The sequence below is a fragment of the Acipenser ruthenus genome, chromosome 7 (genome assembly GCF_902713425.1).
Source record: "Acipenser ruthenus chromosome 7, fAciRut3.2 maternal haplotype, whole genome shotgun sequence".
Taxonomy (NCBI): Eukaryota; Metazoa; Chordata; class Actinopteri; order Acipenseriformes; family Acipenseridae; genus Acipenser; species Acipenser ruthenus.
The window spans coordinates 25,763,778-25,790,818 of NC_081195.1; the positions used below are offsets into that span (position 1 = coordinate 25,763,778).

At 41.4% G+C, this 27,041-nt stretch overlaps 2 protein-coding genes across 6 annotated transcripts; one reads left to right on the forward strand and one right to left on the reverse strand.

Annotated features, from left to right (window-relative positions):
• Positions 1-171: 171 nt before the first annotated feature.
• Positions 172-12,851, reverse strand: coq8b (coenzyme Q8B). 5 transcript variants are annotated; one of them, XM_034025097.3, is made up of 15 exons: positions 12,743-12,851; positions 9,235-9,417; positions 8,368-8,709; positions 7,687-7,753; positions 7,119-7,196; positions 6,877-6,996; positions 6,204-6,289; positions 5,541-5,681; positions 5,173-5,254; positions 4,571-4,664; positions 4,054-4,195; positions 3,517-3,624; positions 3,115-3,180; positions 2,521-2,607; positions 172-1,610 (listed from the first exon to the last, which is right to left on the reverse strand). In XM_034025097.3, the coding sequence occupies exons 2-15, from the start codon at positions 9,409-9,411 to the stop codon at positions 1,323-1,325; spliced, it is 1,878 nt and encodes a 625-aa protein (XP_033880988.3). In that variant the 5' UTR covers positions 9,412-9,417; positions 12,743-12,851; the 3' UTR covers positions 172-1,322. The 5 variants fall into 5 exon arrangements, with proteins under 5 accessions (XP_033880988.3, XP_058882684.1, XP_033880987.3 ...); XM_059026701.1 differs by lacking the exon at positions 12,743-12,851 and adding an exon at positions 12,431-12,526; XM_034025096.3 differs by lacking the exon at positions 12,743-12,851 and adding an exon at positions 10,133-10,302.
• A 1,743-nt stretch (positions 12,852-14,594) lies between these two features.
• Positions 14,595-26,660, forward strand: LOC117416214 (F-box only protein 46-like). Its single transcript, XM_034027295.3, has 2 exons — positions 14,595-14,981; positions 22,112-26,660. Exon 2 carries the CDS (start codon positions 22,247-22,249, stop codon positions 24,362-24,364), a length of 2,118 nt encoding a protein of 705 aa, XP_033883186.2. The 5' UTR covers positions 14,595-14,981; positions 22,112-22,246; the 3' UTR covers positions 24,365-26,660.
• Positions 26,661-27,041: the final 381 nt, after the last annotated feature.

The window sequence follows — 27,041 nt, forward strand, 5'->3', positions numbered from 1 at the left end:
AGCAGGAGAGGAGGTCACCACTTCTTCACTCATCCAGGCTTTCTGAATAGGGTTTAAGTCACATGAAAATATAGGCCACAGCAACCATTTGATGCTTCTCAACTGAAGGAAATCCCATTTCAAATCTTCTGTTGGTATTATCTTGTCGCAATGAGGTGACAGCACGATGCATTGTTAGAATTCTTCTTTAATATTGTAGTTCTGGGCTCTGTGATGTGTTTATTGGTGATAGATTTGAAATTCTAGCTGGTAAAATGAAGCAATACAGCAGGACAGGCTGGGCGTAGCTGCAGGATATCAAGCAGCCTCGGCTGCTTTGTGAGACACAATGCAAAACCGAGTGTGTTCAACTAACCAGCTCTCAACGACACACACCCTGGAATGACGTACTGCGATTATACAATGGCTAACCAACAAAAAGAGGTTTAGAAAGAATGCCCAGAGACATTTAAGTTTAAAAAATTTCAACCTTTTGTCACAATAAACTGAATTTCGGAATTTAGTAGCAAAATTCCAGAATGCATTCAGAGAGAAAACAGGTCAGACGAATCAGAAGCTTGATTTCAGGGAATAACCACAATATCCAGATGCCCTTAAAAGAGCAAGTAACGAGGTTCCGAAAAATATAGCGTTACATGTCCCCACGTGTTGCTACAACAGTACCTGTCGTTAAGTGACAGCCAAAATTGTTTGTGCCAGACTTGTTTGAAAGTCTGTAACAAAACAATTGATTGTTATTGACAATACGTTGTAGATTACTGAAGACACCCATCGTGCAGGTATTGCAAAGTCCACAAACGGAACAAAACGTTCTGCACCGTATAAAACTGAGCTGATTTTGCCAGGGCTTGCTAGTCTATTAACCAGTTTGAAATGATTTCGAAGCAAATTAAGCATTTTTGCTTTGGCTTTCTTGTTAAAGTTTTCACACGTGGCAATACTGTCCTACAATTACTGCACGATACTGTGTTATGGTGGCGTCCCACAGACAGGAGGGGGAGGGGGGGAGGCAAAGTCCAAAAACTGAGAACCACCGATTTAGAGGACAGAGCGCACATTCTGAAAGGAGCTTTGAAACAGTCTTTAAAGCTGTAAATGTAAAAAGTTGTTAACAATAAAAATAAAAAAAAGGTTAATAATGAAAATAAAAATGACGGGTTTGTTATTTAAACAGTTGTAGCAACACGTGAGGACGTACATCACTATATTTTTTGGGACCTTGCTACTCTTTCAGCTGGTATATTTAGTTGGCTGATTTCCATGACACACCCACACATTTGTCCTTCTTGCCCGTTCTGTTCAGAGGCACAGGCTCTCTGCCCTCAGTCGTGAGCGTCCCGGCGGCTGCAGTAGCCGTTATAAACAGACTCGAACAGTTCTTTGCAGGGGATGACAGCTCCAAGCTTGGAGCAGATTAGGAAGGATCCAGCCATCTTGCGGTGCAGGGAGTAGCTCTCCTCTGGGGGTGGTGTCAGTCTGTGCTTCAGCATCACAGGAACCAGGTTCTGGATCCGCTGAGTGGTGTTCTGGATCCCGAAGTTAAAGGGCTCCGGGCATGCAAAGGCTTCCCCTAGGATCAGCACTGCGTCCACATGGGCTTCTTCAAACACCTGGGGAGAGGAGCAGCATGCTGGTGATTCAAGCGCTCTCTTCTGTCAGGATTACTGAGAGATATGAACACCGGACGTCAGGGCTGATACAATTGCAACGACTTCTAAAACATTTTTATTAACTGTGATAATGCATTATAATTGTTAAAACGGCCATCTCAACAATTCGTCTAACCCTAACCCTAGTTTTTCATTTTCTGACAGTTTCCAGCAGATATATATGAGTCTTCGTTATTTTTTAGGCTGCCAGATTATCCCTCCGTATTTTTTCTTTAACAGATATAAAACATTTTTTAGATCATTCATTCTTCACTATCCATTAGATTTTCTCCCAAGTACCACAAAGAAAAATCTGGCAGCTGCCCAAGCTCATTAGCATTCACCGATATCTGGAAATGACTGCACTGTGCTAAGTAGAACGGGGTGCACAGTAACAAAGGCTTGAGACTAGCTTACACTTGCAAAAGGGTTGTTTTCTGAGAAAGATCTTTATGTGCTTTGAATAAACGTAATACAGTGCAATCCGCATGTCGCTACCCCTGCACTGCAGATTACAGCATGCTGCCTGTGACGACGGTGTCACAACAGAATCTGCGAATTTTCTGAAAACTTTGAAATCAGCAGCACTTCACTATTCCTGCCACCAGATGGCAGAAGAAACCAAAATGGCTCTTTCACCCTCTAGTATGCAAAACACGTAACGGCTGGTTAAATAAATCGCATGTCGTACCAGCTTCAATTGTGCTGCAAATTCTGCACGAGGATTTACCGTCATTGCGGTCGGATCATGGGGATCCCACTGTAATTGAACATGTATTAAATATCAAATTAAATAAGGTTACAAAGGTCTTGCAAGGGTTACAATGTAGATTTATTTGAAATGTAAACTGAAATAATTCAATTGACTGACCTTCGTCTCCATGCCTGTGAGAAATTTCAAGTCTTTGGATTTCTGCAGTACCCTCTCCCTGTCTCCAGCAGCGGCTGCTTTTACCACCTAGAGACACAACACAGGTGAGCTCCTCCAGTCAAACCCATCCCTCTAAGTGACCCCATTAGGGGCCATTAAAATGGAAAAGTAGGTAAAAAGTTTAAAGCAAGTCAAATTCAGACAAGCTGTTCTGAAAATATAGGGGTCTATTCAATTGATCTAAATACAGAGATCATTCAGTTGTCTTCAAGTTAAGATTACCAGAGATCACCTATGTAGCGATTTAAAGGACGAACCACTGAACAAACCCCATAGTCCTCCATTATCTTATCATAGTTTCGATATTTACCTGAATTTTGAAAGAATAATATAAAATAAAAAACCACGTTTGTCCCAGTTCTTACTGGAGTGTGTACACATAGTAACTCTACAAAAATAGAAGGTGCCTAATATACACAAATATTTCTTACTACCTTTAATATATACCTTGCTGATCTCAAAGTGTGTGCCAAGACCATAAAACTGTCTGACTCTAGAGATCCTAACACATGTGCAATTACAGTGCAGACCTACTTCAATATAATCATCTGTGAATTCCTTCCTGTACTCCCGACTGGCTCCGAAGTCGAGAAGGGTCACCTAGAATATGAACAATGTCTCTTAGCAACAATATTCATGTGGATTATTTAGAACCTATTTATAGGCACATGCCTCACAGCTAGTTCCAGACCACTTCAGCAGACATTCTGTGAGCACTGTATCAACACAGAAGTAATGCACAGTTAGAAAGGAGTATTCATCATTGCTTTAGGAAGGCGTTTTATAAGCAACTGCATCGTTCACATGCAGCAAGTTGTAAGTGGGTCTTCTTAAGTCTTCTCAGCCATATATCAGCCAGACAGCACACCCAGACAACACACCCAGGACAGCACACCCAGACAACACACCCAGGACAGTACACCCAGGACAGCATACCTGGTGTTTCTCTGCATCATAGAAGAAGTTGGCCCAGTTGGGGTCCGTCTGCATGAAGCGGAACTCAAAGAGCTCTCGAAGACACAGCTTGAGAATGTTGAAACAGATCTGAAACAGAACACATAAAAAACAATCTCAGCACAACAGCTCAATGTGTTACCTTATGACCGGGCTAACAACGTCCTAGCATGCTACATTGAAAGGTAACAGTAATGTGATGGGATCATTCAATTTTGTTTTCAATAGTCATGTGAAAACAAATCTAATAAATAACATCCTAATAACATGTCACAGCTAAAATTAAACAACTACAAAGTATGATACAATAAATATAATACATAAATTCTGTTTTCTGGTACAGTATCTAACAAATTGACAAATTAAATGTCTTATTTTACTGTCCATTTTATAACAAATCTAAAAACATGAATAATTTATTTGAAATAATTCTAGTAGTTTCGGGGGTATACATTTTACAGGCAGGCATAATTATTACAGCAAAGGGGAAGCTCCAAAGTGACCCGGTTTGTCGTGCACCTCATTGCGTGTCTCCTGGTCCAGGTCCACACACCTGTCCAGGGGCACCCCCGATACCAGCTCCATGGCAATGATCCGCTTTGTTGTCAGTTCATCAACTACCTCCGGCACGCAGAAAAACGGGTCTCCCTTCAACAACGCCCTGCCGCACAACACACAAGAGACAGCTTCGCAATTCATACCTGCAAACAGTCACTGATCAGCTCTGAATTCAAATACAGCTACAGTTGCAACAACGACAGTGACAGAACCTCAGTTTACTTGACTAACTTTTAAATAATTTAGTCTGCTGATGCAGGGTTATGCAAAGCAAAGAGCACAATTTACTAAAAACCTTATAGTTGAAGACTGCACAGGCCCATTAAATATGACTTTTCTTGAAACTGTGTGCAACACAAGTATGACATCACTGCAGGGCATTACAGTAGAAAAATTCAAACAGTAACTGGACCCCCTTCAGAAGAGATGCCTCTACCCGTGGGATGAGGTATCTGAGAAATGGGTCCTGCTTTGTTACCTGAATCTCTTGGCGCTGGCCGCTTCTCGTTTATAATCACACTCCCACTCAAGCTCCCGCTGCAGGGTATCAATGCTGCTGTCTGCAAACAAGCCTGAGGAAATACAGCTGGACTTTAGCGAGGTTGAGCACGGAGAGACGCTGCAATTTGCTTAATATTTCTACTCCATATTTTTGTGTCGCTGAGTTGGCTCGCCTTTCTTTAAAGAATACTGTATAACATCTTTATACAAATATAAAACTAATAACATTTGTATTAAATAGAAACATATGTGTACAGATACATATGGATACAATGTACATAAAACAAATCTAATTATAAATATCCTTAGGATATTAAGCAGGTAAGAAATTAAACATTACAAAAATGTACATGACAAAGTATCCCTTTCAGCCCAGAACCCCCAAAACAACCCCACTGTCAAGTATAAAAACCATTGCATGAATGGAAGCAACAAATACAGCTTAGTTTTCATTTCCTGATGGGGCTGGCACCGTTTTATCACATGTTTACAGCAAAGGTCGAGCATGCTTCACCTTTAGCCAGTTTGCTCAAATTACATCTTTCAATGAATGGTTTTCATTAAGCAAGCCAGTCTTACCGTCAGGGAGCACCACACTTAATTTCAGCACAGAAAGCAGGTTGCTGACATCGCTTCTTATACTCTCGGCTATTCCTGGGTACTGGAGAGAGAGGAAAGAAGAAGATGGAACAATTGATACCACTGCAACTTCATAAAACAAAAAACAAAAAGCACAAACTACTGGCAAACAGCATACACAAACGGAAGCATGTGTACTTCAGAATTTATGAGGCTGCACTTTATTATACACTACAGGATTGTTCAGCGAGATGAAGGTTCACCTTGTTTTTATGGAATGTGAGCTCCAACTAGAAAACTCTGTCTAGCAATGAAAGCACTGGGGACTAATATTGCAGACCAAAGCAAGAGAGCGGTACTCCCCTCACCTGGATTTTCATGGCGATCTCCCTGCCGTTGTGCAGCACCCCCAGGTGGACCTGACCGATGGAGGCAGCTGCGAAGGGACGCTCATCAAACGAGGCCAGCTTCTCTCTCCAGGCAGGGCCCAGCTCCTCAGACAGCACTTTCTACACACACACACACACAGCCAGGGGGAAACAGCTGACTCCAAATACAAACTGGTCCCTGAGTCCCAACAGCTTCACTTTTCACTAAATGTTCCTTTGTGGTAGTGGAAGTTCTTTGTCATTTACATCATGTACAGAGCATCACTGTATGCAAATGCAATACATACTGTACATAATCCGAGCAGCAGCAAAAACTAGAGGCCATTGTTTTAAAACTCCCAAAATGAATTGGTTGAGATCTCAGTGTTTTCTGGTTGATGTACCACCAAAACCATTCTATCTTCATTTTGATATTTCTGTATTTATTTATTCAGCATGTCTACATTAGTACTTGTCATAATTGTGTTTTTAAATATAAAGTACATGCAACATAGATTTAAGAAACATTAATTGGAGATGTTTGTATTGGAAACAATATAAATCACTCAGTGCCTCAGTGTTGGTGTTCGGCCCATCAGAATCAAAAAGGGATATTTTTTTTTTTTAAATGTATTCATTCAATTTCATTTCAATGCTACTTACAGTCATTTGCCATGCAGGCATGAAATCTGCACTCTGCCTCACCCTCTCAAATATCTTCTGCAGCTGGGGGTTAATGAAGGCGTTATCTAAATAAAATACAAAACTACGTGTTGTTTCTTCTTATAGCAAGTACATCGGATGATGTAATCAGTATATAACCCATACCTCTTAAACACGCCGCAGTGCTGACTGTTAGAATTAGTACTACGGTACATCACTATAGTCCTGCGTCAAATTCAATCTGACCTACCGGTGCCTTTGTTTTTCCCCCAGATATTCTCATTAACTTGTCCGACCCCCAGTGTCTCAGCAATATAAGAAGCAACTGGCGGAAACAGAGGTCATCCTCGATAGGTTACAGCATTTAGGCGACTTTTTGGGCATTTCAAACTGGTAAGAAAATTGGTGATAAACTGTATCAAAAAATTAACTGGGATAGGCAAGTTGAAAAGTACACCCCGAGAATAAGACATAAAGCTATCGTGTTTTAAAATGAAAATACAACATACATGTGTTTCTTTCAAAACTGCACATTTGAGGCCCATGTAGCTAAAGGAAGTGGAAAAAGATTTCAGAATGATTCTGTTTTCTACAGTTACTTTATAGTTAGACCCGACTGCTGCCTGCTCCTATGGGAAGGAGAGGTCTGTGACCGAGTAGTGTTAACTCCCACCTTGAATGCTAAGCATCTGTCCGATTTTCAAAGCAGCACCTCGCACTTTACACAAGGTATCCACTATTCTCTCTGCGTTGGCTTCAGAAAGGAAGACAGAGTCAAGCAGGGCTCTGGTCTCTGAAACAAGAAACACAATCACAGTTCAGAGAATAAGAACATGTGTTTTGAATTGGTTTCAAACTCTCATTTTCACTGAGATGACATTGAGGTGTTCAGTCCATGGAGAGCGCTGTAGTTACCTCCAGGCTTCTGTTCCGCTGACACAGATTTCTTGGCTACTTCAGCAATCGCCCCAATCCCCAAACTTACTGCCAAACCTGTGAAACAGCCAGGAAGATGGGTTTTGTGAACTATCAAAGAACCAGACTTTACTGAACTAATCAAAGATGCATGGCGGAGTCTGGAAAAAGCTACACAAAATGCCTTTTCCTGAGGCATAGACACAGACAGACATATGATATGATATAGTTTATGGAAAAACCATGTGCTAATTTACATGTATATCTTTGCAAAGCAATTCTGCACTCACACAATAGAAGGTTTTACAGACATATTGTGAGGTTCCCAATTTCACCCTGAAGCAGTGGGGTATGGTACACAAAAGTATTGAATCGAAGATGATAGAATTCAGCTAATATATTCAAACACCACCTATTAAGGATATGGTTAACTAAGAGTCTGCATAGGTATTTATTTTAATAAAATAGCATAATTACAAACATTAACAAGTCCTAGTCAATAACCTATAGAACTGAATGTAATAAATCCCTCAGATATCCTTAAAAGAAATACAGATGTTGGCCTTACCTCCAAAATTGGCCAGTCTGCTTAGCCGTGTTGCAGGAACTTTCCGTTCACGAGCCCGGTCACTCAGCTGCGAGGACCCAATCAGGAAAATCAAGGTTAAAATTCTATTAAACAGCTTCACGTTTATTGAAAATGTAATGTGCGAGTGACTGAAATAGAAATTACAACTCCTTTTTTAATCAAAGCTTGGGCTTCATGGCAGAAGCAGATTATTATTATTATTATTATTATTATTATTATTATTATTAATTAGTCATTTAGCAGATGCTTTTATTCAAAGCGACTTACAGAGACTAGGGGGTGAACTATGCATCACAATTGCTGCTGCAGAGTCACTTGCAATAGGACCTTGGTTTTACGTCTCATCCGAAGGACGGCGCGCAAAGAGGTTAAGTGACTTGCTCAGGGTCACACACAGTGAGTCGGTGGCTGAGCTGGGATTGAACCTGGAACCTCCTGGTAACAAGCCCCTTTCTCTGACCACCAAGTCCAGATCCGAGTCCCCTGGCTTCCGAAGCTGTACACTTGGTCATGATAACTGGTACCAGTTCAGTGTCACAAGGACAATTACAAATCTGAATCTCTACACCGAAGGCGTCTCTATGAAAACGCAGGCATTTGACTGGAATGGATGCTGCCCATTCGAGCGCCAGGACTGATGCAGTTGCTCCAGGTTCCTACCTTCTGTCGTAGGGGTTTGTGCTGGCTGCGCTGCTCCTGTTCCTGCTTGGCCTCCCTGGCTTTCTTGATGTCCTCAGCCGTCAGTCCTCTCGCTGTGGACTCCTGGTGGAAGGATCTAGTCTGTCCCATTCCGGGCCCTGTAGGGCCCCCTATCCCGGGTTTGCTGTTAGTGAGCCCCGGGCCCCTGCCGGGGGAGCCTGCAGGAGGCTGCTGTGAGACAGCCTCGCCCTCCTTCAGTTCTGCATTGCTGTCTGGTGTGTAAAAATCTGGATGCATTTCAGAAGTCCATTTAGTCAAATCCTCCTCCAAATGGGAGCCTTCTGTAAAATCCACTCCCCCAGCCTGGGATTGTATTGTAGAAAAAGAAAAGAGAAAACATAAGAATATAAGGAAACTAACAAGGTCAGGCCATTCAGTCCATCGATTCCTAGCAGCTGATTAAGACATAACTTTGACTTAAAGTGAGCTGTCATCCATAGTATGATTAGGCAACCCATTCCATACCCTCACCACTCTGTGTGAAGAAGCGTCTCCTTCCCTCTGTCCTAACTTTATCTCCACTTAATTTCCAACTGTGTCCTCTGGTCCTGGTTTCTGTGCTGCATTTAAAGTATTGGTTAGGGTTAACTCCTTTTAAGACTTTAAAGACATGCTAGGGAACGTCCTTACCAAGTTTGATCACAATAGGATTTATAACACTTGGGTACACAGTTATGAGGCCATGCTATCTGTGTTCCACCTTGTAAGGAGAATGCGAGTGCTAGTGAACTAGCATTATGGGGGCAAACATGACTATAGCATTCTAGAACCGTTTCTGCTGTAAGAAGTTAGTACTGTGTTTATATGCAAATCTAAATAACTCTATACCTGTCTGTGTGACATCACAGAGCTGAGACAGTGTTCTGTGCATTCCTGAGTCTGCTTCAGCACAGCCCCCAGGGTGGAGTTGCAGGCCCTCAGTCTCAGCTGCTCCCCCTGTGTGTGTGTGAAGGCTCTCCCAACACGACCCGCTCCACGCAGCACCTGCACCACCTCTATCCACATGGTACCCTACAGCAGAGAGGGGCACTCAGCCGTTAATACCCCAGCACACCAGGGCTCATATCAACACATTGTAACACTGGAGACAGCTTGGTTATGCAACACTCTGCTGGCTAGACTGTATGAAGAATCTCACTTGTCGTATGATCACTCAGGCCAGAATGTATTTTCTACGTTCCTGTAAATGTAGCAGGTATTTAGATGACATGTTACAGTGGTTTACCAAACTGCAGGAGGGAATTCATGCAGAAATTTGGTCAAGGTCACACTGTCGGTAGCCGCCATTAGCTCTTAACGCCAATTGAGACAAACCTATTACCCAAGTGCTGGAATACACACGACCAACACACAACTAGGAACATTGAGAAACAACAAACAAATAACAAGGTATGTAACGGTATCAGTGACCAGTTTAAATCTGGCACAAACGACCAATTACAATAAAGCTCAGTAAAATTAGATATTTTGGTTTATTTTCTATAATTGAAAAACGAACGAATTCAATCTTTAATTTTCTTTACTAGTATTCAAAAATGTCCAAATACGTACGCTGATGTACGTACCTCGTATATAATCAAGAGATACGACACAGGATAAAAACTGACCACACAAAATACTCATATTACTGGTAGTTACCGTAGTACAGTTGACAGATACCGGTACGCAAAACATCATATTAACATATTAATAGTAATATCGCTGTCAATGAACACCAATACATTACCTATTATTAAAACAACAGCTGCAGAAAATTAAAACAACTTTATACTACAGACTGCCACTTCTGCCGTTTCCTCCACACTTCGTCGTACACAGGAAACACAGACATCCTTAATTGACAGGCGGTGCAGCCAACCGCCGGGTTTCCAAGATACGCGAGGGTGGGTTGGAATGCAAGATCAAGCAATGACAGCTTGAAGCAGTATCCAATCGCTGTACGGCGGGGCGTTCAATTGCAACCATAGCGACAGGGCAGGTAGGTTAATTGACACAGCAAGCAAACCTATACGAGAGCCTAAGGAGAGTATTTTGTGTTTTGTGAGAGCCAATCATTTAGCGGAAGGCGGGGCGTGTTGGTTCCATAACAAGTGATTGTTCGCACGTGTTCGGTTATGAAAGCAATGAGGGTGGGTCATTTAAAGCTTAGAAATATCCCGCATACATCACACGGAAACAAGCAAGCAGAGTGCGGTGTATCTCTGTCTCATATATCACTGAGGGTTATTTTATATTTTATATACACATTTTTTTTAAACGTTTAACCTTAGAAATAGGTTTAATAAAGGCTACTCTGCAGAGAAACGCACGATTAAAACAAATCCTAATTTCTTATTTTACTAAAGATTCGTTTACGATAAAGCCTTACTTTGCAATAGTGTTGAAGCGCGAAACTGTATTAAGCGTCTTTGTCTGTTCTTGTGTGAAGGATGATGATACGCGCCTTGTACTGTATGCTTGCGCTATCGTATATGCTTTTTGATAATTGGAGGAAACCCTTTGCATACGTTTTTTTCTGCTGCTTTCAAGAGTGTGTCTATGGAATCTGATATACGAGTTTCAAATGTCAATAATAGTCATTACAATATTGTTAACATTTTTAAAGAACGCAAAAAGAGCCCTTTAATTCATGTTTCAAGTCCCTGGTGTCGAGGGCAGTAGCGGCGTGTGTGGGCACGGTCTCCAGTGGCCTTGCAGAGCGGGCAGACGTAGTTCCTCAATACAGGGCAGCAGACCTTTCCATCGTCCGTCCTGAGGCAGTGAGAAGAGTACACCTGCACAGTCTCGCCATTCTGCTTGCAGAAGTAACAGCAGCTCTCAGAGGGGCTGCCGGCTGGGCTGGGGCTGTCCGTCCTGTTCTCCCTCTCACTGCAGCCACTCTGGGCGGTGGAGGTGGACGTGGGGGAACCAGGGGCCACGTCGCTACCCACAGCCAGGGTATCTCCGCGGTTCTGCTGCAGGTCCTGCACCACACTCTCCAGGTTGAGATAATCTTTCCACATATTGAAGTACCTGACGCTTCGGTTCATGGTCTCTGTTGCTGCTCAGCATTCTGGAGACTCTTATATACATTGGCGACTCGTGGCTTGAAAAACTGGTGGGGCACAGCCCCCCCTACCCCCCACCCCCCCCCCAAAAAACCGTGCTCAAACCTGATGCCCGATTTTAACCATTTTTATGTAAACATTAAGCTAGCTTTCTAACATTACCAGATCTTTAATCACAAACAGTTCTAAGCCAGATTGTCACAATCCAGAGAGCTGCAAACAACACTTTACAGGCAAGGGTCTCTTATCGACAGACAGCTGCACCTGCACTAACCTGAGCGTTTGAAATTGAAGGATCGTCACACTCTTGTGCTGTTAATAACATTCTGAACTACAGAAGAGTCTAGTTCGGTTTCCGTTGATGTCTCTGGCGTTGGTGGTTTAGCTTTTTTTTGTTGTAGAAAAACTCCAAACGTAGCTGTCTTTTTGCCATTTTAACAGGGCTCAAATTCACTCCGTTTTAGTCTCACGCGAGAACAAATATAACAGTGAAGGGTCTTATACACTCTTTGGTTATGTTATTAAGTTTTGAAAGTTTGAAATAAACTGCGCATTTTTAAATAATAAACCCTGACAACAGTGGCGTATCCAGGATTTTTTTTTCGGGAGAGAGTAACTTTTTTAAGATGAGTAGTTACAGTGGTGAAATTGGCAACCTGATTTCTTATTAGTGCATTGACGTTTTATTTTCGAAAAATAAAGGACATTTTTTTTAACAGAAGATCCAATAACCGAATACACTGTTGTGCAAAAAAAAAAAAAAGATTTAGAACACTTCCGATTAAAAACAAAAAAGGAAATACAAAGCAAAGGACTTGAACTTTTATCATGCGCATCAGATTTCGATTTCACATAATAAATAAAAATAACTAGATATATAATTTAATTCGTACTTATGGTTGTTCATTTCACATTTGGCGTTCAAAGCAAAGCAAACCATTTAATTTAATTTCACAAATCCTGACTAATTTAATTACCGTTTGACTGACGCAGGACTGCCGGTGGTACCTAATCTTCTGGAGGTTTGGGGGAGGAGGGAGTCGTGCACACAGTTGCATTAAACTACGTTGTATAACTACAGCGCCGTTAAAAAATGTACGAACAGCTGATCCAACAAAAAACTTGGATTGATTGAAAGCAAATCCAGCCTCTCATTTTTATGGTATCGCACTGCACTGACATTCGCTAGCCTATCAGGCTTTGTTGAGCTGACTGACACGCTGTAATCTAAACAAATAATCCGAATTTATTTCTTTAGTTATTCAATTAATAATAGGTTGTACATTTACCACTCCATCTCCAAGACCTGGGTGCACTTGGTTACCGTCCCTTGATGAAGCTGGCTGCACAATCCGTGAAAAATGATCATCTTATTAGTAGGCTGGCCGCTGGAGAGGTCAGCTGGCACTAAGCTATGTTGAGAGGCGAGTGCATTGTACGTAAATACATAGGGTACTCATTACATAGTAGATGTCGTCTACCCCATCTATGTGTGTAGTAGTTACGGGAGCCCCACCCACCCCAACGTCCCCACCCAACGCCCCAACGCGTCGCCACTGCATCTTGATACGCTAATTAAATAACATTTTGTCATTTCGTGTTTTATTATCTCCCAAGAACATACGAACAGAACACGTTACCACTACCTCTGCATTATTTGATAAACAATTTTGAATGCACATTTATTTTAAGATTATGAACCGAAACGAGTTCACTTATTACAAGTCTCCTATACGGTATGGCTTCAGCAATTGTAATTCTAAGTCTACAAACGAGGCTAAGAAATAAATAATTTACTGTAGGCTACCTCCGTAGACTGTTTCCTGCCAGACAATGGTTTTATAATAATAATAATAATAATAATAATAATAATAATAATAATAATAATAATAATAATAATAAATACGTCATTAACATGCATCCATTGACACACCTGTACAGACAGACACCCACTTATCTAACCCCGGAGTCTGATGCTGGCAATGCCTTTGCTAACAGAGCCGATTAGAGAGCCTACTGGGTTTAAATAATTGTAGCTAGAAATATAATTCCATATATCTGACCTGCTGTGCGCTTGTATGGTTAAATGGGCCCCCAAAGTATGTGCTTATTTTAAGACATCTCTGTTTGCAAGCCATGCTTTTAGTTAGGGGCGCACTTGCTTGATCAGTTAAAAACAGATTTAGCTGGAAAGATCAGTCTCCTCAAGAGATGGATAGAAATACAATTTTGCCAAACTGTCTACAATACCAATAATAATTTACATTGAAACCACAGTTGTTTTTGATAGCTGTTCCATCAATCTGCAATTACCAACCCCTCATTTAAACACAAGGGGGTGCTGTTTTCCATTCACGGACAATTCAGTTGTTTTTTTCCAGTACAGTAATTGCATTGGTTTGTACATTGCAATTTAACCCATTCCCCATTTCCCGCAAATGACAGGCCTGTATTAAAATTAGGGGAGATTTTTGCAAATCAGGGCTAGGAATGTTCAGACTGAGAACCAGTAAATAAGACTTACTTCAACATAACCATGATGACACAAATCAAGACTGATCAAGAATAAAAATGCACCGTCTAAACACGTTTTATGAAAGCAAATTCAAATATAATAATTATTTATACAATTTCACAAGAATTGTCTCTGCAAACAACATATTTATACCCATCTGATCTAAAGATCATGAAATATTTATCATGATAAAATGAATTAATCACGACAACAGTATATTCTGTCACTTGCAATTTCAGTGCAATTGAAAAGCTGAATTTAAGTATTTAAAAGAGTCAGCATTCTATGAATGTAATTGTCTTAACAATACTATTTAAACTAAAGGCATCTGTAAGCCTTGCAGTATAAATACTATATCCATGTGCTGGTGATTCTGTTGAATTGTATTATTATTATTATTTATTTATTTATTTCTTAGCAGACAATTGTATAGACTTGAGCCTGTCTCATGTTATGCCTGACATGCGATCAAGATGACTTTTAAAAAGCAATCAATGATTAGACTCGCTTCTATGAACACGCTACTCAATCACATCCCACGTACGGGTGGGTGCTGAGACTGCAAACCCCAGGCTCATGCGATCCCATGTGGGCTTCGCTAACATCCATATTTGGGCATGCCGTCGAGTCTGCCTTCTCATTGGCTGGCGGCCGTGTGCAGATGTCTGCTAACAAATGGCCTGTCTCTCTCCTGCTTGGCCGATTATTTTGATTAGAGAAACTGTAGAATGCCTGTATTAAATATTAAAGTCCGCAAACACGTAAAAACGGAAAATATTGGAAATGACAACAGCCCCCTTTAGAAAAAAAACACCACGTTTCATATTCGGATTTCAAGTTTGCATAAATAATTAAAATAAAGCAATTCTTCCAATTGAACAATGCATTTTTGTTGCGGTTAGTTGCGTAACAGGCCCAAAGCAGGGGGCTGGATTTCTTCAGCACCCTGGGAGAAAACACCTTGTGCGATTTGGACGGCTGCTCGGGCAGCTCCTAATCAATTTCAATTTGAGGTAAGAAAGGGGATGTCTTGTATATTATTAATGATTGTCTATAAATGATATACTGACAACAGCTATGATAATATACAAGTTATTTGTTTTCGGTTTAAAAATATATTTTTTTGTACAACAATAGGTCTGTACCGGTAGTTTTAAAAAAACAAACATGAAGTGCTATTTTTTAAGATGGTTGACACGTCTGTGTGTTTGTTTTTCCTAAAAATCACAGAAGGTGAAAAATAAACACTAATAGCATGGAAAGCTTATAGTCAGACATTTTTATGTAGCCTAGGTCTCGCTGAAATACAAATTTATTTCGACAGCGCTACACAATCTGGTAGTAATCTGACACTGTTTGTTAAAGCTGTGGTTGTCTATGTTTGTTTGTGGTCCTTTTAAGTATTTTTTGTCAAAAGAACCTTGGGGGTATTTGTATAAAGAAAGGTGAAACATGACCATGATAAGAAACGACAGGGGTTTGAAAGAAGGGCGACGGGGGTGTCTAAGAATGTGGTATTGTTTCACAGAACCCAGGTGTGTACGTTGTAGGTAACTGTGCTACAGAATAGCCTGTACCTGCAGCCACCTGTAACGTGTTTATTTGGCTAAGTTTATGATATACCAAGTGGACCAAAATATAGAAAGTTAGTGAATTATGTTGGGGTTTATGAGAGTATTGTTCTGAGGTACAGTCTCTTGAAGTTTGGGGGTATCGGGCGGAATCAAGCAATAACCCCAATGTGTTGACAAAAAAAGGTTTTCAAATTACAGTACATAGTTTAACAATATTTGCAGTTTTTGTTGATTCCAGGAACCTTAAAAATGTTAAACTGGTCAGAATATGTACAATTTCTACCTTTTGAATTATCAGTAAATATACACATATACTTGGTGGAGGGATATATTTTATTGAGTCTTGTAGAATTATGACTTTTTCACATTTCCTGTCATTTCTGTTTTATGGATCAAAGGAAAACTAGATGGTAAGAGACACATGAAACCTACCCTGGACCGAGAGCACAAATTCACACAATTCAAACACGCACACTGTGTCTTCATCTGTACAGTGTCTTACATATGAATGCCCCCAGACATATTTACGCAAGCAACTCAAAATGTGTGGGGACCTATTCAGAGTATCCAGGTTAATTTCAAGTAGCATAGTGCTACCACATATAAGACACAAACCACACTGTCAAGTTTGGTTTTTGAAATTGCCATTATAGTTAAAAGCCAGACAAGGAAATAACCAACAGGCCATACTTGGATCAAGTAACTCTCCTGCATTACCACACTCTGCATTTACAGAACCGGCTGTAGGGTTTACAGCAGAACATATTACTTACTGTGGCTTATTCCCGCAAATATATATATTTATTTATTTATTATGTATTTCTTAGCAGACACCCTTATCCAGTGCAACTTACAATTGTTACATGATATCACATTATTAAACATAATCCCTTTAGTGATATTTCTGTTAAATGGAAAGAAAAAATAATAGTAAAATGTGCATATTAAGAGCCCGATTTTAAAAAGGAAACAGGGAAGCAAACAGATTCTTTGGGTGTATAGTAAGGCTGGGGGGGATGCATCAGTCCATCGTATCATATGATTACCATTTATCGGTCAAGCATGTGCATCCTTTTTCTTTTTGTTACTTTTGACACTGCTTCCTCTGGCTCCTTCAGTTTCCACTATGCACATTTGCATCACTTTAAAAAAACAACAAAGATCACTTTCCAAAAGTAGTCTGCTTAGCTTCTTAAGCAACCCAGCAGCGTCTGCCCCCACTCCCCAGCGAGCGGGTTTTCAGCAAGGCTGGCAGATTGTGAGCAAGCCCTGTGCCTCTTTAAAAGCAACAAATGTGGATTATATCCTGTTTCTTGACAAAAACAAAGTATAAGAAATTGACTGTTTTTTTGTAAATAAGTTGTGTTATTGTTGCCGAAGTCGAACCATCTGTTACTTGGATTTACTGTAATTATTCAAAGCTTTATTTTCATGCTTTTACCACCACTTGGCACCAGTCAAGACGAAAATAAGGCAAGACATTTGGTTAATCTGATGACATTTCATTGAGGTAATAGTTTCAATAATTTGGTAGCTAGTCAGTATATTATCAATAGCTCTTAAATATATTACTTCTCTTAGTTTTGGTGACTTTTTTATTTTTTAATTTTTTTTAAGGACATCAGTGGGAAAAAAAACGAGGCATCGCCCCAGCCTTGGTATATAGCCAAAAGGGTAGAGTACAGATCCAAGGTTATGATGAGGTTGGGCTCAGATATGGGCAAAAGATTTGCAGCCCTCTAATATAATTAACTAATTTTGCTTAAAAAAGTCAAATGAAATCTGCTGAATAATGGTACGTTAACATATTGAATTACATACTGCTTTGTAGCTTTGAAAAACTGATACAAATTGAAAAATGTGACGTCTCGAAATTTAACATGAAATACTCTATACTATTATAATGACTTTTGCGATATCATTTTGTAGTTTCTTTGATACATGACGTTAAATAAAATATCTAAATTATGTTCATATAGAGGAAAAAAAAATATTCTCGCTCCTAAAATTCAAGATTAAAAACTTTGGCCATAGCTATATAGTGAGATCGGACTTGGAGAACTGTGTCCAGTTCTGGTCACCACACCACCATTGTGGCCCTGAAGAGAGTCCCAGAAGAGCAACCAGACTGAGCTGCGAAGACAGGTTGAAAGAATTAAATCTGTAGGCTTGAACCAAGAAGAATCAGGAGGACATGATTGAAGTCTTTAAAATCTTCAAAGGAGCTTACATAGTTAACCCAAATCAGTACTTAAAGCACAGTACAGAAACCAGCACCAGAGGACACAGCAGTAGACGCTTCTTCACACAGAGTGGTTAATGTATGGAATGGGCTCCTAGTCATGTTGAGGCAGAAACACCTGGATCCTTAAAGACTCAACTTGACAAAATCAGTCAGCTACTAGGAACCAGGTGGGATTAGATGGACTGAATGGCCTCCTCTCATTCGCTAATTTTGTTATTTATGTTTTCAGACCAAGGGTATGTGCAAACAAATATCAAAACAGACGTACACACAGGGTGTGGAAATGTGTTTTTTTTTTTTTTGTAAAATCTCTAGTCTGTTCAGTAACGTTATTGATCGTTTAATTTCATATAATGTGGAGGAATAATATTTGAGGCCAGCGTATATCAAAACATGAATCTGCCATAATATTTCTTCAGTTTTGTAGTTACACAGATCTTGCCCTAGCCAGCAATTCCTAGATGTAAGTGCATGCATACAGTTTCAATTAGGCTACCTATTAGACCAATACTGTAGGTATAATTCGATCCTGAGTGGACCAAATTCAAGGTGTTGCCTGCTTTTGTGGTTTTAGATACGTAAACAGTATGTATTGGAGAAAAGGCTCTAAAAAAGTGTGTGTATTTGTGGATTCTGTGTAGTAATTGCTATATTTAAAATATTGCCGTGCCACTTGTAAAAGGTCTGAATAGAGAGCTGGTTCTAAAAAAGATGTCTCCGTAGTCTATATTTAAATGGACTGACATATAAGACTATATTAAATATAGGTATAGTAATCTCTAATAAAATGTAGCCTACGGTATGTCTTTAGCATTTTGATTTCAACGCTGTTCTGCCCAGGATGTATAAAGTGCTTTCTGAGAGGTATAACTTTTAAAATGGACAGAATTCTGATACCAACAAAATGCATTTTATTTAAGGATGGTAGTAAGTGGGGTTTATGACAAAGGTGCTACTTTAGGCCATTTTAGACCTGTGTCTGTTTGATGTACAAATCTAAATCTTGAACACAACAGAACCTGCTTTGGTGCCTGGGGTGAAGACCTTGAAATTCTGATTACAGGACTCCCTGTGCTGTGCAGTACTGTTGAGTGTCCTGGGGGGGCAGCAGTGAAAGCTGCTGTGCACAGCAGTATGGGAATGCTTTTCCATGCCAGGTATAGGGTAAAAAGATGAACAAGATTATACGAAAGGCTTAAAGCTGTGGTGTCACACAGGCATTTGTATACAAAAAAAATGAGTCTCTGGTGTTTGTTTTACTATCCTCTGCAGTTTGGCCTTGAATGGTAAGTGTTGTTTTACCTGTAGGAACACAAGTGTAGCAATCTTGCCCTAAAGTGGTTGTAGCTTACAAAATGGTTTAATACATCTTACCTTGGTCTAAAAAAATATAGAAATACCAAAAAGAAACATAATAAATTAAATGAAAAAATTCAGCACTTATGTGTAGCATCCAAACTATTTTCGCCTGTTTTTATTTTAGTGTTAGGTTTGTGGCTATAACTCTTTAACTATAAAGGTTACAGGTACATGGCATACATGACGTGAATGTGCACACACTAGGCTTCCATGAAGAGAGACGCTTTTTAGAAAAAAACGTTTATTTATTTATATTGAATAATTGAAAAATGTGCAAAAAAACCCCAAAACGCATTCAAATTATTCGACCCAGGGACCTGGATTATGTGGTGCAAGATACAGCTATTCACTGTGGCTTGAATGACCAGCAAGGTGGTGACCATGGTAACAGAAATCCAACAGCTCTTGTCTCATGCATCTGATCCACAAACATGAAAAAAAAAAATATAATATAATGTATCGGGAAAATAGGCCCTCGTGCCTTTGATGTCGATCTCTTATTTTGTAAAGATTTTGAGTGAAAATGTTTGTTTACTGCACTGAGGTAGGTCTGTCTTGCAGCGCAGCAGTGATGTTGCAAAACACTCGTGTTGACGGCTCTCTACCGGAAATACACGAGTAGACCTTGTTTTAAAGCTCTGATTCTCCTCTTTCCAATGCAGTGCTATATCGCAGTGCCTGAGTAAAATATTTAAAGGGCCAGGTCGCCGGCAGGATTTTTAACATTAGGCGCACCCTATAGAGTTAATGGTTATGGATGATAAGTGTCAAGAATTCAAAGAAACCAGTTTTACCATGTACTGTCTGACATGATTCTCATATACACTTGTGCTTTCACATTGATCATTTCACCTGGAGAGTGAAATTGTTCCCACCTTCTTCAAATCCCTCTGTCATTAACCAACCAGCCACTTTACCAGTAATATGCTTTCTCCCTAAAGACACTAAATTACCTCTTAAGTGAAACCATAACATATTTCCTAAAATTAAGGCAAGAAAACTAAAAACTTTCTTTAATCTAAATATCGTGTTTTAAAATTAAGTTTTGCTGTACCATGTGTTTCTTTCGAAACTGCACATTTGAGACCTACTTGGCAAATGGAAGTGCATGAGGGATAAGATTTGTGCAAATATTTTGTTCTCTTTTACATAGTTTATTTTAGCCAGATATTTACACCACAGCAGCTCTAAAAGGGGAATGCAAAAGCTTAGTTACAAAACTAAAGCATATCCTTGTTTTTGTTATTCTTACATTTTGCAGGGAATATTTACAGCTGTCTTCTATTCACAAAAGTGATAATATTCTACATGCAAACAGCTGTAAACCTGTACATTAGGTTCTCAGTACCTGGCAGCTTCTGTATTCAATAGAAAACAAAGCAAATTGAAACTGAATACTTGAGTGCAAAGTTGGAACAAAACTCTGGGCTGCATTACCAAGAGAGACTCCTCTTTGATCAACAGTCCGATCAAATGCCTAGTGCTAGCCAAACTTGACGTGCGACATTTTATACCAAAAACTGTAAAAACTACTTTACTCGCAGTGGGGAAGATTTTATTCCTGTCCTTAATGAGCCACTAGTCACTGTATAAAACACAGAAAGGATAGCAACCAAAATTAACCAGTATCAATATTCTCCAATTATGCAGCAAAAAATATGAAATATTGCAGTCAAGACTTCTGCAGACATGTCCCTGTACAATATCTGTACTAGAGTTTCATCTAAATTTGAATTGGTCTAATAGCTACTCCAGTATATAGTAAATTCACAATACAGGATGAAGGTTAATGCTGCTTTCACATGTTGCACAATCCAGATAAAAGCTGACATGTACACACAAGGGACATTTTCTACTTGTGTTTAATGTTAGATTGTTTCCCCAGCCTACAGCCGTTGAAAAAAATGACAATTTTATAACATCTAGCCATCATTCTCTTGTGGGCTGGTCGATGTGCTTGGCTGTACTGTCATACTGCACATTTTGGAAATGTTAACGCTTGGGTGAGCGTGGCCCTTTCTCTGTCTTGGACCAGGTCATTGCAAGCGGATTTGGGCTTTAATGCAGTCCGACAGCTTTAAGGGCTTGCAGGAAAGCAGCATCAGTGACCATCTGCTGGTCCTTAGCAGTGTGTGACAACAGAGTGGTCAGTCTTGTGGGGTCAGGTCAACGATGAACCCTGGAGTGTGGAAGCCAGAGGTATTGGAAACAAGTAATGTCATTCTGTGTCGATGCGAATAACGTTTGTTTAATGAATCGGTGTGCATGGGTCGGCAGCACTGGCTTACTGTTTTAATTCTCATTTACTCAGCTTCAAAGCAAGGACTTAGAAAACACAAGAACTGTACCAAGTAGAAGTATGAAATGTTGCAGAAATCTAGACTGTACAGTGCTGTAACTACCTTCTTTGGGCAGGGAAGATTTTTAATCTATTTACAGATGTAACCAATACGAAAGGTTTACAGTTAGTCCTGAGTGTTCCAAGAATGCTGATTATAATAACAGTGTTTCAGTGCTGTAAAATGATCCATGATCCATGCCTCCTGCTGTCCCGGGCAGCTGAGTAATGATGTTATGTCATGATCGGTTGGTGCAGTATCAGGAATATAATGATGTTCTCATTGCTAACTCTGGGGAGTGAGGCTGTGCTCACATTTATACCATTCTGCAGGGATTACAAAGCAGACTAAATCCTTGGTTCTTGGATGTTTTGACTTGGGTGTTTTTTTTTTTAATTTAATTTTTCCCCAGAAGTGCTTAACGTCAAGAAAGGCAAAGTACCACAACCCCTAGTGCAAGTCAAACCATGCTTTCTGTTTCCAATGCATTGTGCAGCATCTGTTTCTTTGCAGTGAATAGAAATAAGTTATTTTTTTCCCCTGTGAGTGATACATACTGTCGTATCGCAGATCAGTAATGCAACGAGTTACATTATGTAAATCTTAATGTACTTGTTTCTCCATAGGTTACCTGCATGCCAGCCCTGAGGAAATCCCTACCCTGTGTGAGAATGAGGTCAGTGGACGTCTGTGGCGGCTCTGAGATCTGAAGGAGGCAGCCTCCTTGAGCAGCCTGAGGACACCATGCTCCCGTGGAACCAATGATGGACCCGGACACCTTCTCCCACATCCGGCTGTGGTGCCCCCGGCCTTTCGGGACCTACTCCCAACACAAGCCAAGCAACGGGGCTGGCAGTGGAGTTGGTGGCTCCCTGCTGAAGACAGCCAGCGACCTTGTATGCCGGGGGCCGCAAGGGGAGGAGGGGGAGCAGGAGCCCACCTCGGAGATCACTCCCCCAGTCACTCCCCCCTCCCTCTCCTCCAATGGGAACCAGGTTGAGGATGGCCGTGTGCTGCTGGACACCTGGTACGTCATCAAGCCTGGGAACACCAAGGAAAAGATTGCTTTTTTTGTGGCCCACCAGTGCAACGGGCTGGACTTGACACGACCCAACACCATGAAGGTCAAAGGGAACTGGAGCACCGACTGCTCCAAGGCGAAGCGCCGCCGCTGCTCCTCCTACGACCCCAGCAAGTCCAGAGCCAACAGCTCTGATCTGGAGAAGGAGCCCGGGGAGAGTCTGGACGAGGGAGACTGTCTGGAGACGGAGCTCAGCGAGACAGAACTGCTGTCTGTGGCAGAGATGGTGGCCCTGGTGGAACAGCGTACAGCCATGGCCTTGCAGGAGGTCATTGGACAGGTGCCTCCCCAGAGTCTGAGCACCGTTAGGAGCCTCTCCAGCACCAACACCAGTACCCAGGGCTCAGAGGTGTTCCTTTCAGAAGGGGAAACACCTGCTCCAGATGCTGATCCCCCTTCCTCCCTCCAACTTCCCCCAGCAGAGAGAGAGCCACCTGATTCCAGGCGGGTAGCAGAGGCCATTGCCCACTTTGAGTCTCAGCAACAGCAGCTACAGAGTGCCCTCCTGAGACGCAATGGGGTGTCGCAAGAGAAGACTGGAGGTGGGGTCGGGGCGAGCAGGGGGACTGGAGGAAATGGCAGTGGTGGAGCAGGAGGAGGAGGAGGAGGGGGAGGAGGAAGGGAGGTTAGGATTGCCTTCCGTGTCTCCAGCATGGACCCTTGCTGTCAGGCTGAAACAGGAAGCTCTGGCCGTCCCAACTGCATGTTTTTGAGCTGTGGCGGGGGAAGCCCGACCGGGGGTGCCAGGGCCAAAGAGAAGATCACCTGTGATCTTTACCAGCTGGTGAGCCCGTCCTCTCGTGACCCCCTGCCTCCCAGCAACATGGAGATCCTGCTGGCCGCTGCCGCCTCCCCCAAGGGGACTGGGGAATCCAGAGGAGAGGGACTTCAAGAGCACCAGATCCCACCCACGAGTTCAGACTCTACCCCTGAAAGTGAGGCTGGAGAGAAGGGTGGCGAGAGATTGCGGGAGTGTGTGTCCGGTTTTCACGTAGAAGTGGTGGTGACTGGCGCAGTAGACCAGTGCGTCTTCTACGGGAAGGACAGCACCGAAAACGTGAAGGAAGAGACTGTCCGTTTCACAGTAGGATCCCCGGCCCCAGATTCTTTGCCTTGTCCAGGGTGCGAGGAAAACCCTCCCCCTCCAGGACAGCTCTTCTTTTACCACACCCAAACTGCACTGCCTGATGAGGATAGCAAGCAGCTGGAGATCCAGAACTCCCTTGATTGCACGAACAATAACCGCAGCAGTGCCGGTGGTGAGCAGTTGGACTGCAGTGATTCACCCACGGGTCAGGATCTGGATTCCTCAGACACTTCCCTGTGCCGGCTCTACCGCCACATCTCCCACGACTTCTTGGAGATTCGCTTCAAGATCCAGCGGCTGCTGGAGCCCCGGCAGTACATGCTTCTCATGCCCGACCACATCATGGTGAACATCTTTAGCTATCTCCCCACACGTTCACTTGCTGCCCTCAAGTGCACCTGCCACTACTTTAAGGCCCTCATAGAGACTTACGGCATTCGTGCCACAGACTCGCTCTGGAACAAAGACCCACTGTACCGAGACGACCCCTGCAAGCAGTGCAAGAAACACAATGAGAAGGGGGACGTGTCGCTGTGCCGCTGGCACCCCAAACCTTACCACCACGACCTGCCTTACGGACGCTCCTACTGGATGTGCTGCCGGCGCACCGACAAGGACGCGCCAGGCTGTCGCGTCGGCCTCCACGACAACAACTGGGTGCAGCCCTGCGAACTGGTGCAGAACCGTGCTAAGAGGGAGGATGGGAGGTGAAATTTGAATGGCCCCAGTGGAGGAATTGAGACTGTTTTCAAGGAAGGGAGTTTGGAGGATGGCTACATGCTTGCTGAAAGGGTCCAGTTTAACAACATTTTGTAATCTGTTAGGTTTGTGCGTGCTGCAAGCGTGTGTGTGTGTGCGTGTGCGTGTGCGTGTTATATTGGATTTTCTTTCTCGTTTCCCTTTCCCCATGTACAGATTTATGGCCTACACTCCATGGTTTTTTCAAAGTCCTTCTCAAACAAGAGAGCTGCCACTTGTCTTCAAGGTTCCCATCCTCCTTTCCATCCTCCTTTTGCCACCCAGTAAAACACCTCTTAAGAGATAGATCCTGCAAGTAGGCATAGCCAAAAGATTCAAAATTGATGTTTTACAAAACCAGGGCTATCGCTATCCTGTTTTTAGCGCCTTCCGTTGTGATTATAAATAAATGTTTAGCCTTGTTTTGATTTACCCTTACCATCCATGGCACTTTCTTGCTAAAACATGTGATTGAACTGGGATAATAAATACATTTACTGTGAAAATAAAGCGTAACGTTTAGTTTATGGTCTCAACACAATACTTGTGTGGTAACTATGAACAGACTGGCACAAAAGTACTGTATTTTCCCACTGCAGAGTATAAGGTAGTACATTGGGTATGGGACTCTGAACAGACAGATTTTCCTTGAATGCACTAACAATAACATTTGATGGACAGTGGATGGATTCCATACCTATGCCTTCATGCAAGATCTATAGCGTTTAATCCAGCAATGCCAATTCTGACTGCAATTCCTTAGCAAAATAACAGTGTTCAATAAGAAAACGAATATCGCTGTTTCTGGAGTGGGTGGGTATTTTCATGGCAGGAGCCATGGACATAACTAATCTTACAGGGAGCCACCGGCTGCTGCATAATGTGACATTTTTTGCCCTGTGTTTAAATAATAACAAATATTAATAAAGATGAACTGTAATATAGCTCTTTGGGATATGCACAGTCTGTTTTGTATGTGAAGTACCAGGTATCAAACACCACAGCTGTCCTCTAGTCATACATCAGTGGCATTGCTGGTTTGAACAGCGTTGTGGCAGTATTGGTGCAGGAGATAAGTGAAGGAGGCTTTTTCTGTTCATTAAGCTACAGTGGGATATTAAACATAGCAACACAAAAGTAGGCTTGTTGTGTTTCGAATCCATCTCTACATGTCTCTATACCGATTGCACAGATCCTCACTCTGCTTCAGGTCCAGTCTTTGTTAAGAGTTAACACATCTGCAATTCAGGCTTCACCAAATCTGACTCCAATGGGTCAGTCCAGCTCAGGTTATTGTTCCAATCAGATCTTTACTTAAATCATGTATACTTTTAAATAAAACATATTTATGTGCACTGAAATATAAAGCATTTTGAAATGTGTTGGGGCAGACTGGAATAAAAACTTAGCCTGGAACTGACTACTGGGGCGGATTTAGTCATCCCACTGCAAATAACACTGTGTAATTTGGCATTTCATCTTACCCAGTGTTAATGGGAATGTAATTATTAGGTCATCATTTAAACCAAGAATGAGCTCATAAATGCCAACCTTCCAAGTCGGTGACGTTATAATTTCAATCCTTAACAAGAACAGACAGAGAAAATGTATGTATCAAGGAAAGTTCACACATTTGCAATATGTGTGTGTGCTCTCAAACACAATGTGAGACATTCTGATGCACGTAACGTAATGTATTTATTGTAAGCTTTTAAGATTCCCAGTCGGCGTGTGTAAGCCTCCTGCCTCTTGAGTCTTTTAAGTGCTTTCAAGTGATTTGTTCCCTAGGCCTTCCACCAAAGCTTTGGCCTTAAACAGGGCTGATGGATTTTCAACTGAGCAATGTGAATAATGTCACTTAATTTGATTGAAATGTTGCCAGTTTTGTGCATGTGAATGATCAGATGAATCCGTGGCCAGCCTAGTCCAGCTCATTAAATATCTCCTGTAAATGTAACGTCAACTCACAGCTATACATACAAGGCTCAGATCTGAGCTCAGTTTATATACAGGGTGGATCAAAAACATTATCCTCGATATTTATGTAGAAATACCAAAAAGAAATTGCTAAACAAATATTTCAACTTCATGACTGGTGTAATCCGGCTGTCTGTGGACTTGTTGCTTTAGGTTCATTTCCTGTGTCATGGTTATGGAAAATAAATAGTCTTGGCACTCAAAAGCTTTACCAGAATGAGAGTACTAGGATGTTTACATGATTTCATCATTTGTATATTTGGTTTCAATTAAATATTTCTCTTTGCTCCAAGATGTTTCTCTTAATTCTCTCCCTGCCTTAGGTACTCTAACACATGTTTCTATTTTAGCATCTGATTTGCTGGACTATGCATTGTGAATTCTCACAATACAAACAGTAGATTTTGGAACCTCGAATGTACCCTGAATTCTTAAAATGTATTATAAGTAGGGCCAGTGCTCCAGATAAGGTCTTAGGTCTGGGAGTAACTAACCTTTTAATGTTAACACTGAGAGAGTACAATGTATTTTCAGGGGATAAATGCAACATTACCTTGAAGTCATAAGTAATCTTGGTAAATACTGTACAATCTTTAATGGTAATCGGGAAGGTTTTAAAAAAGAGCCTTTAACTACAATGTTACTTTGAACTACTGCAATGTACAACCACGTG

What these genes read in the sequence shown, in the direction of transcription:
- coq8b (XM_059026701.1), bottom strand. Translation starts at nt 12,511, where the DNA reads ATGCAACTGTGTGCACGACTCCCTCCTCCCCCAAACCTCCAGAAGATT. An exon ending in CTGTGATGTCACACAGACAG is followed by an intron (nt 8,710 to 9,234) that starts GTATAGAGTTAT and finishes ATACAATCCCAG; the next exon opens with GCTGGGGGAGTGGATTTTAC. An exon ending in CAGACTGGCCAATTTTGGAG is followed by an intron (nt 7,197 to 7,686) that starts GTAAGGCCAACA and finishes GCTGTTTCACAG; the next exon opens with GTTTGGCAGTAAGTTTGGGG.
- LOC117416214 (XM_034027295.3), top strand. Translation starts at nt 22,247, where the DNA reads ATGATGGACCCGGACACCTTCTCCCACATCCGGCTGTGGTGCCCCCGG.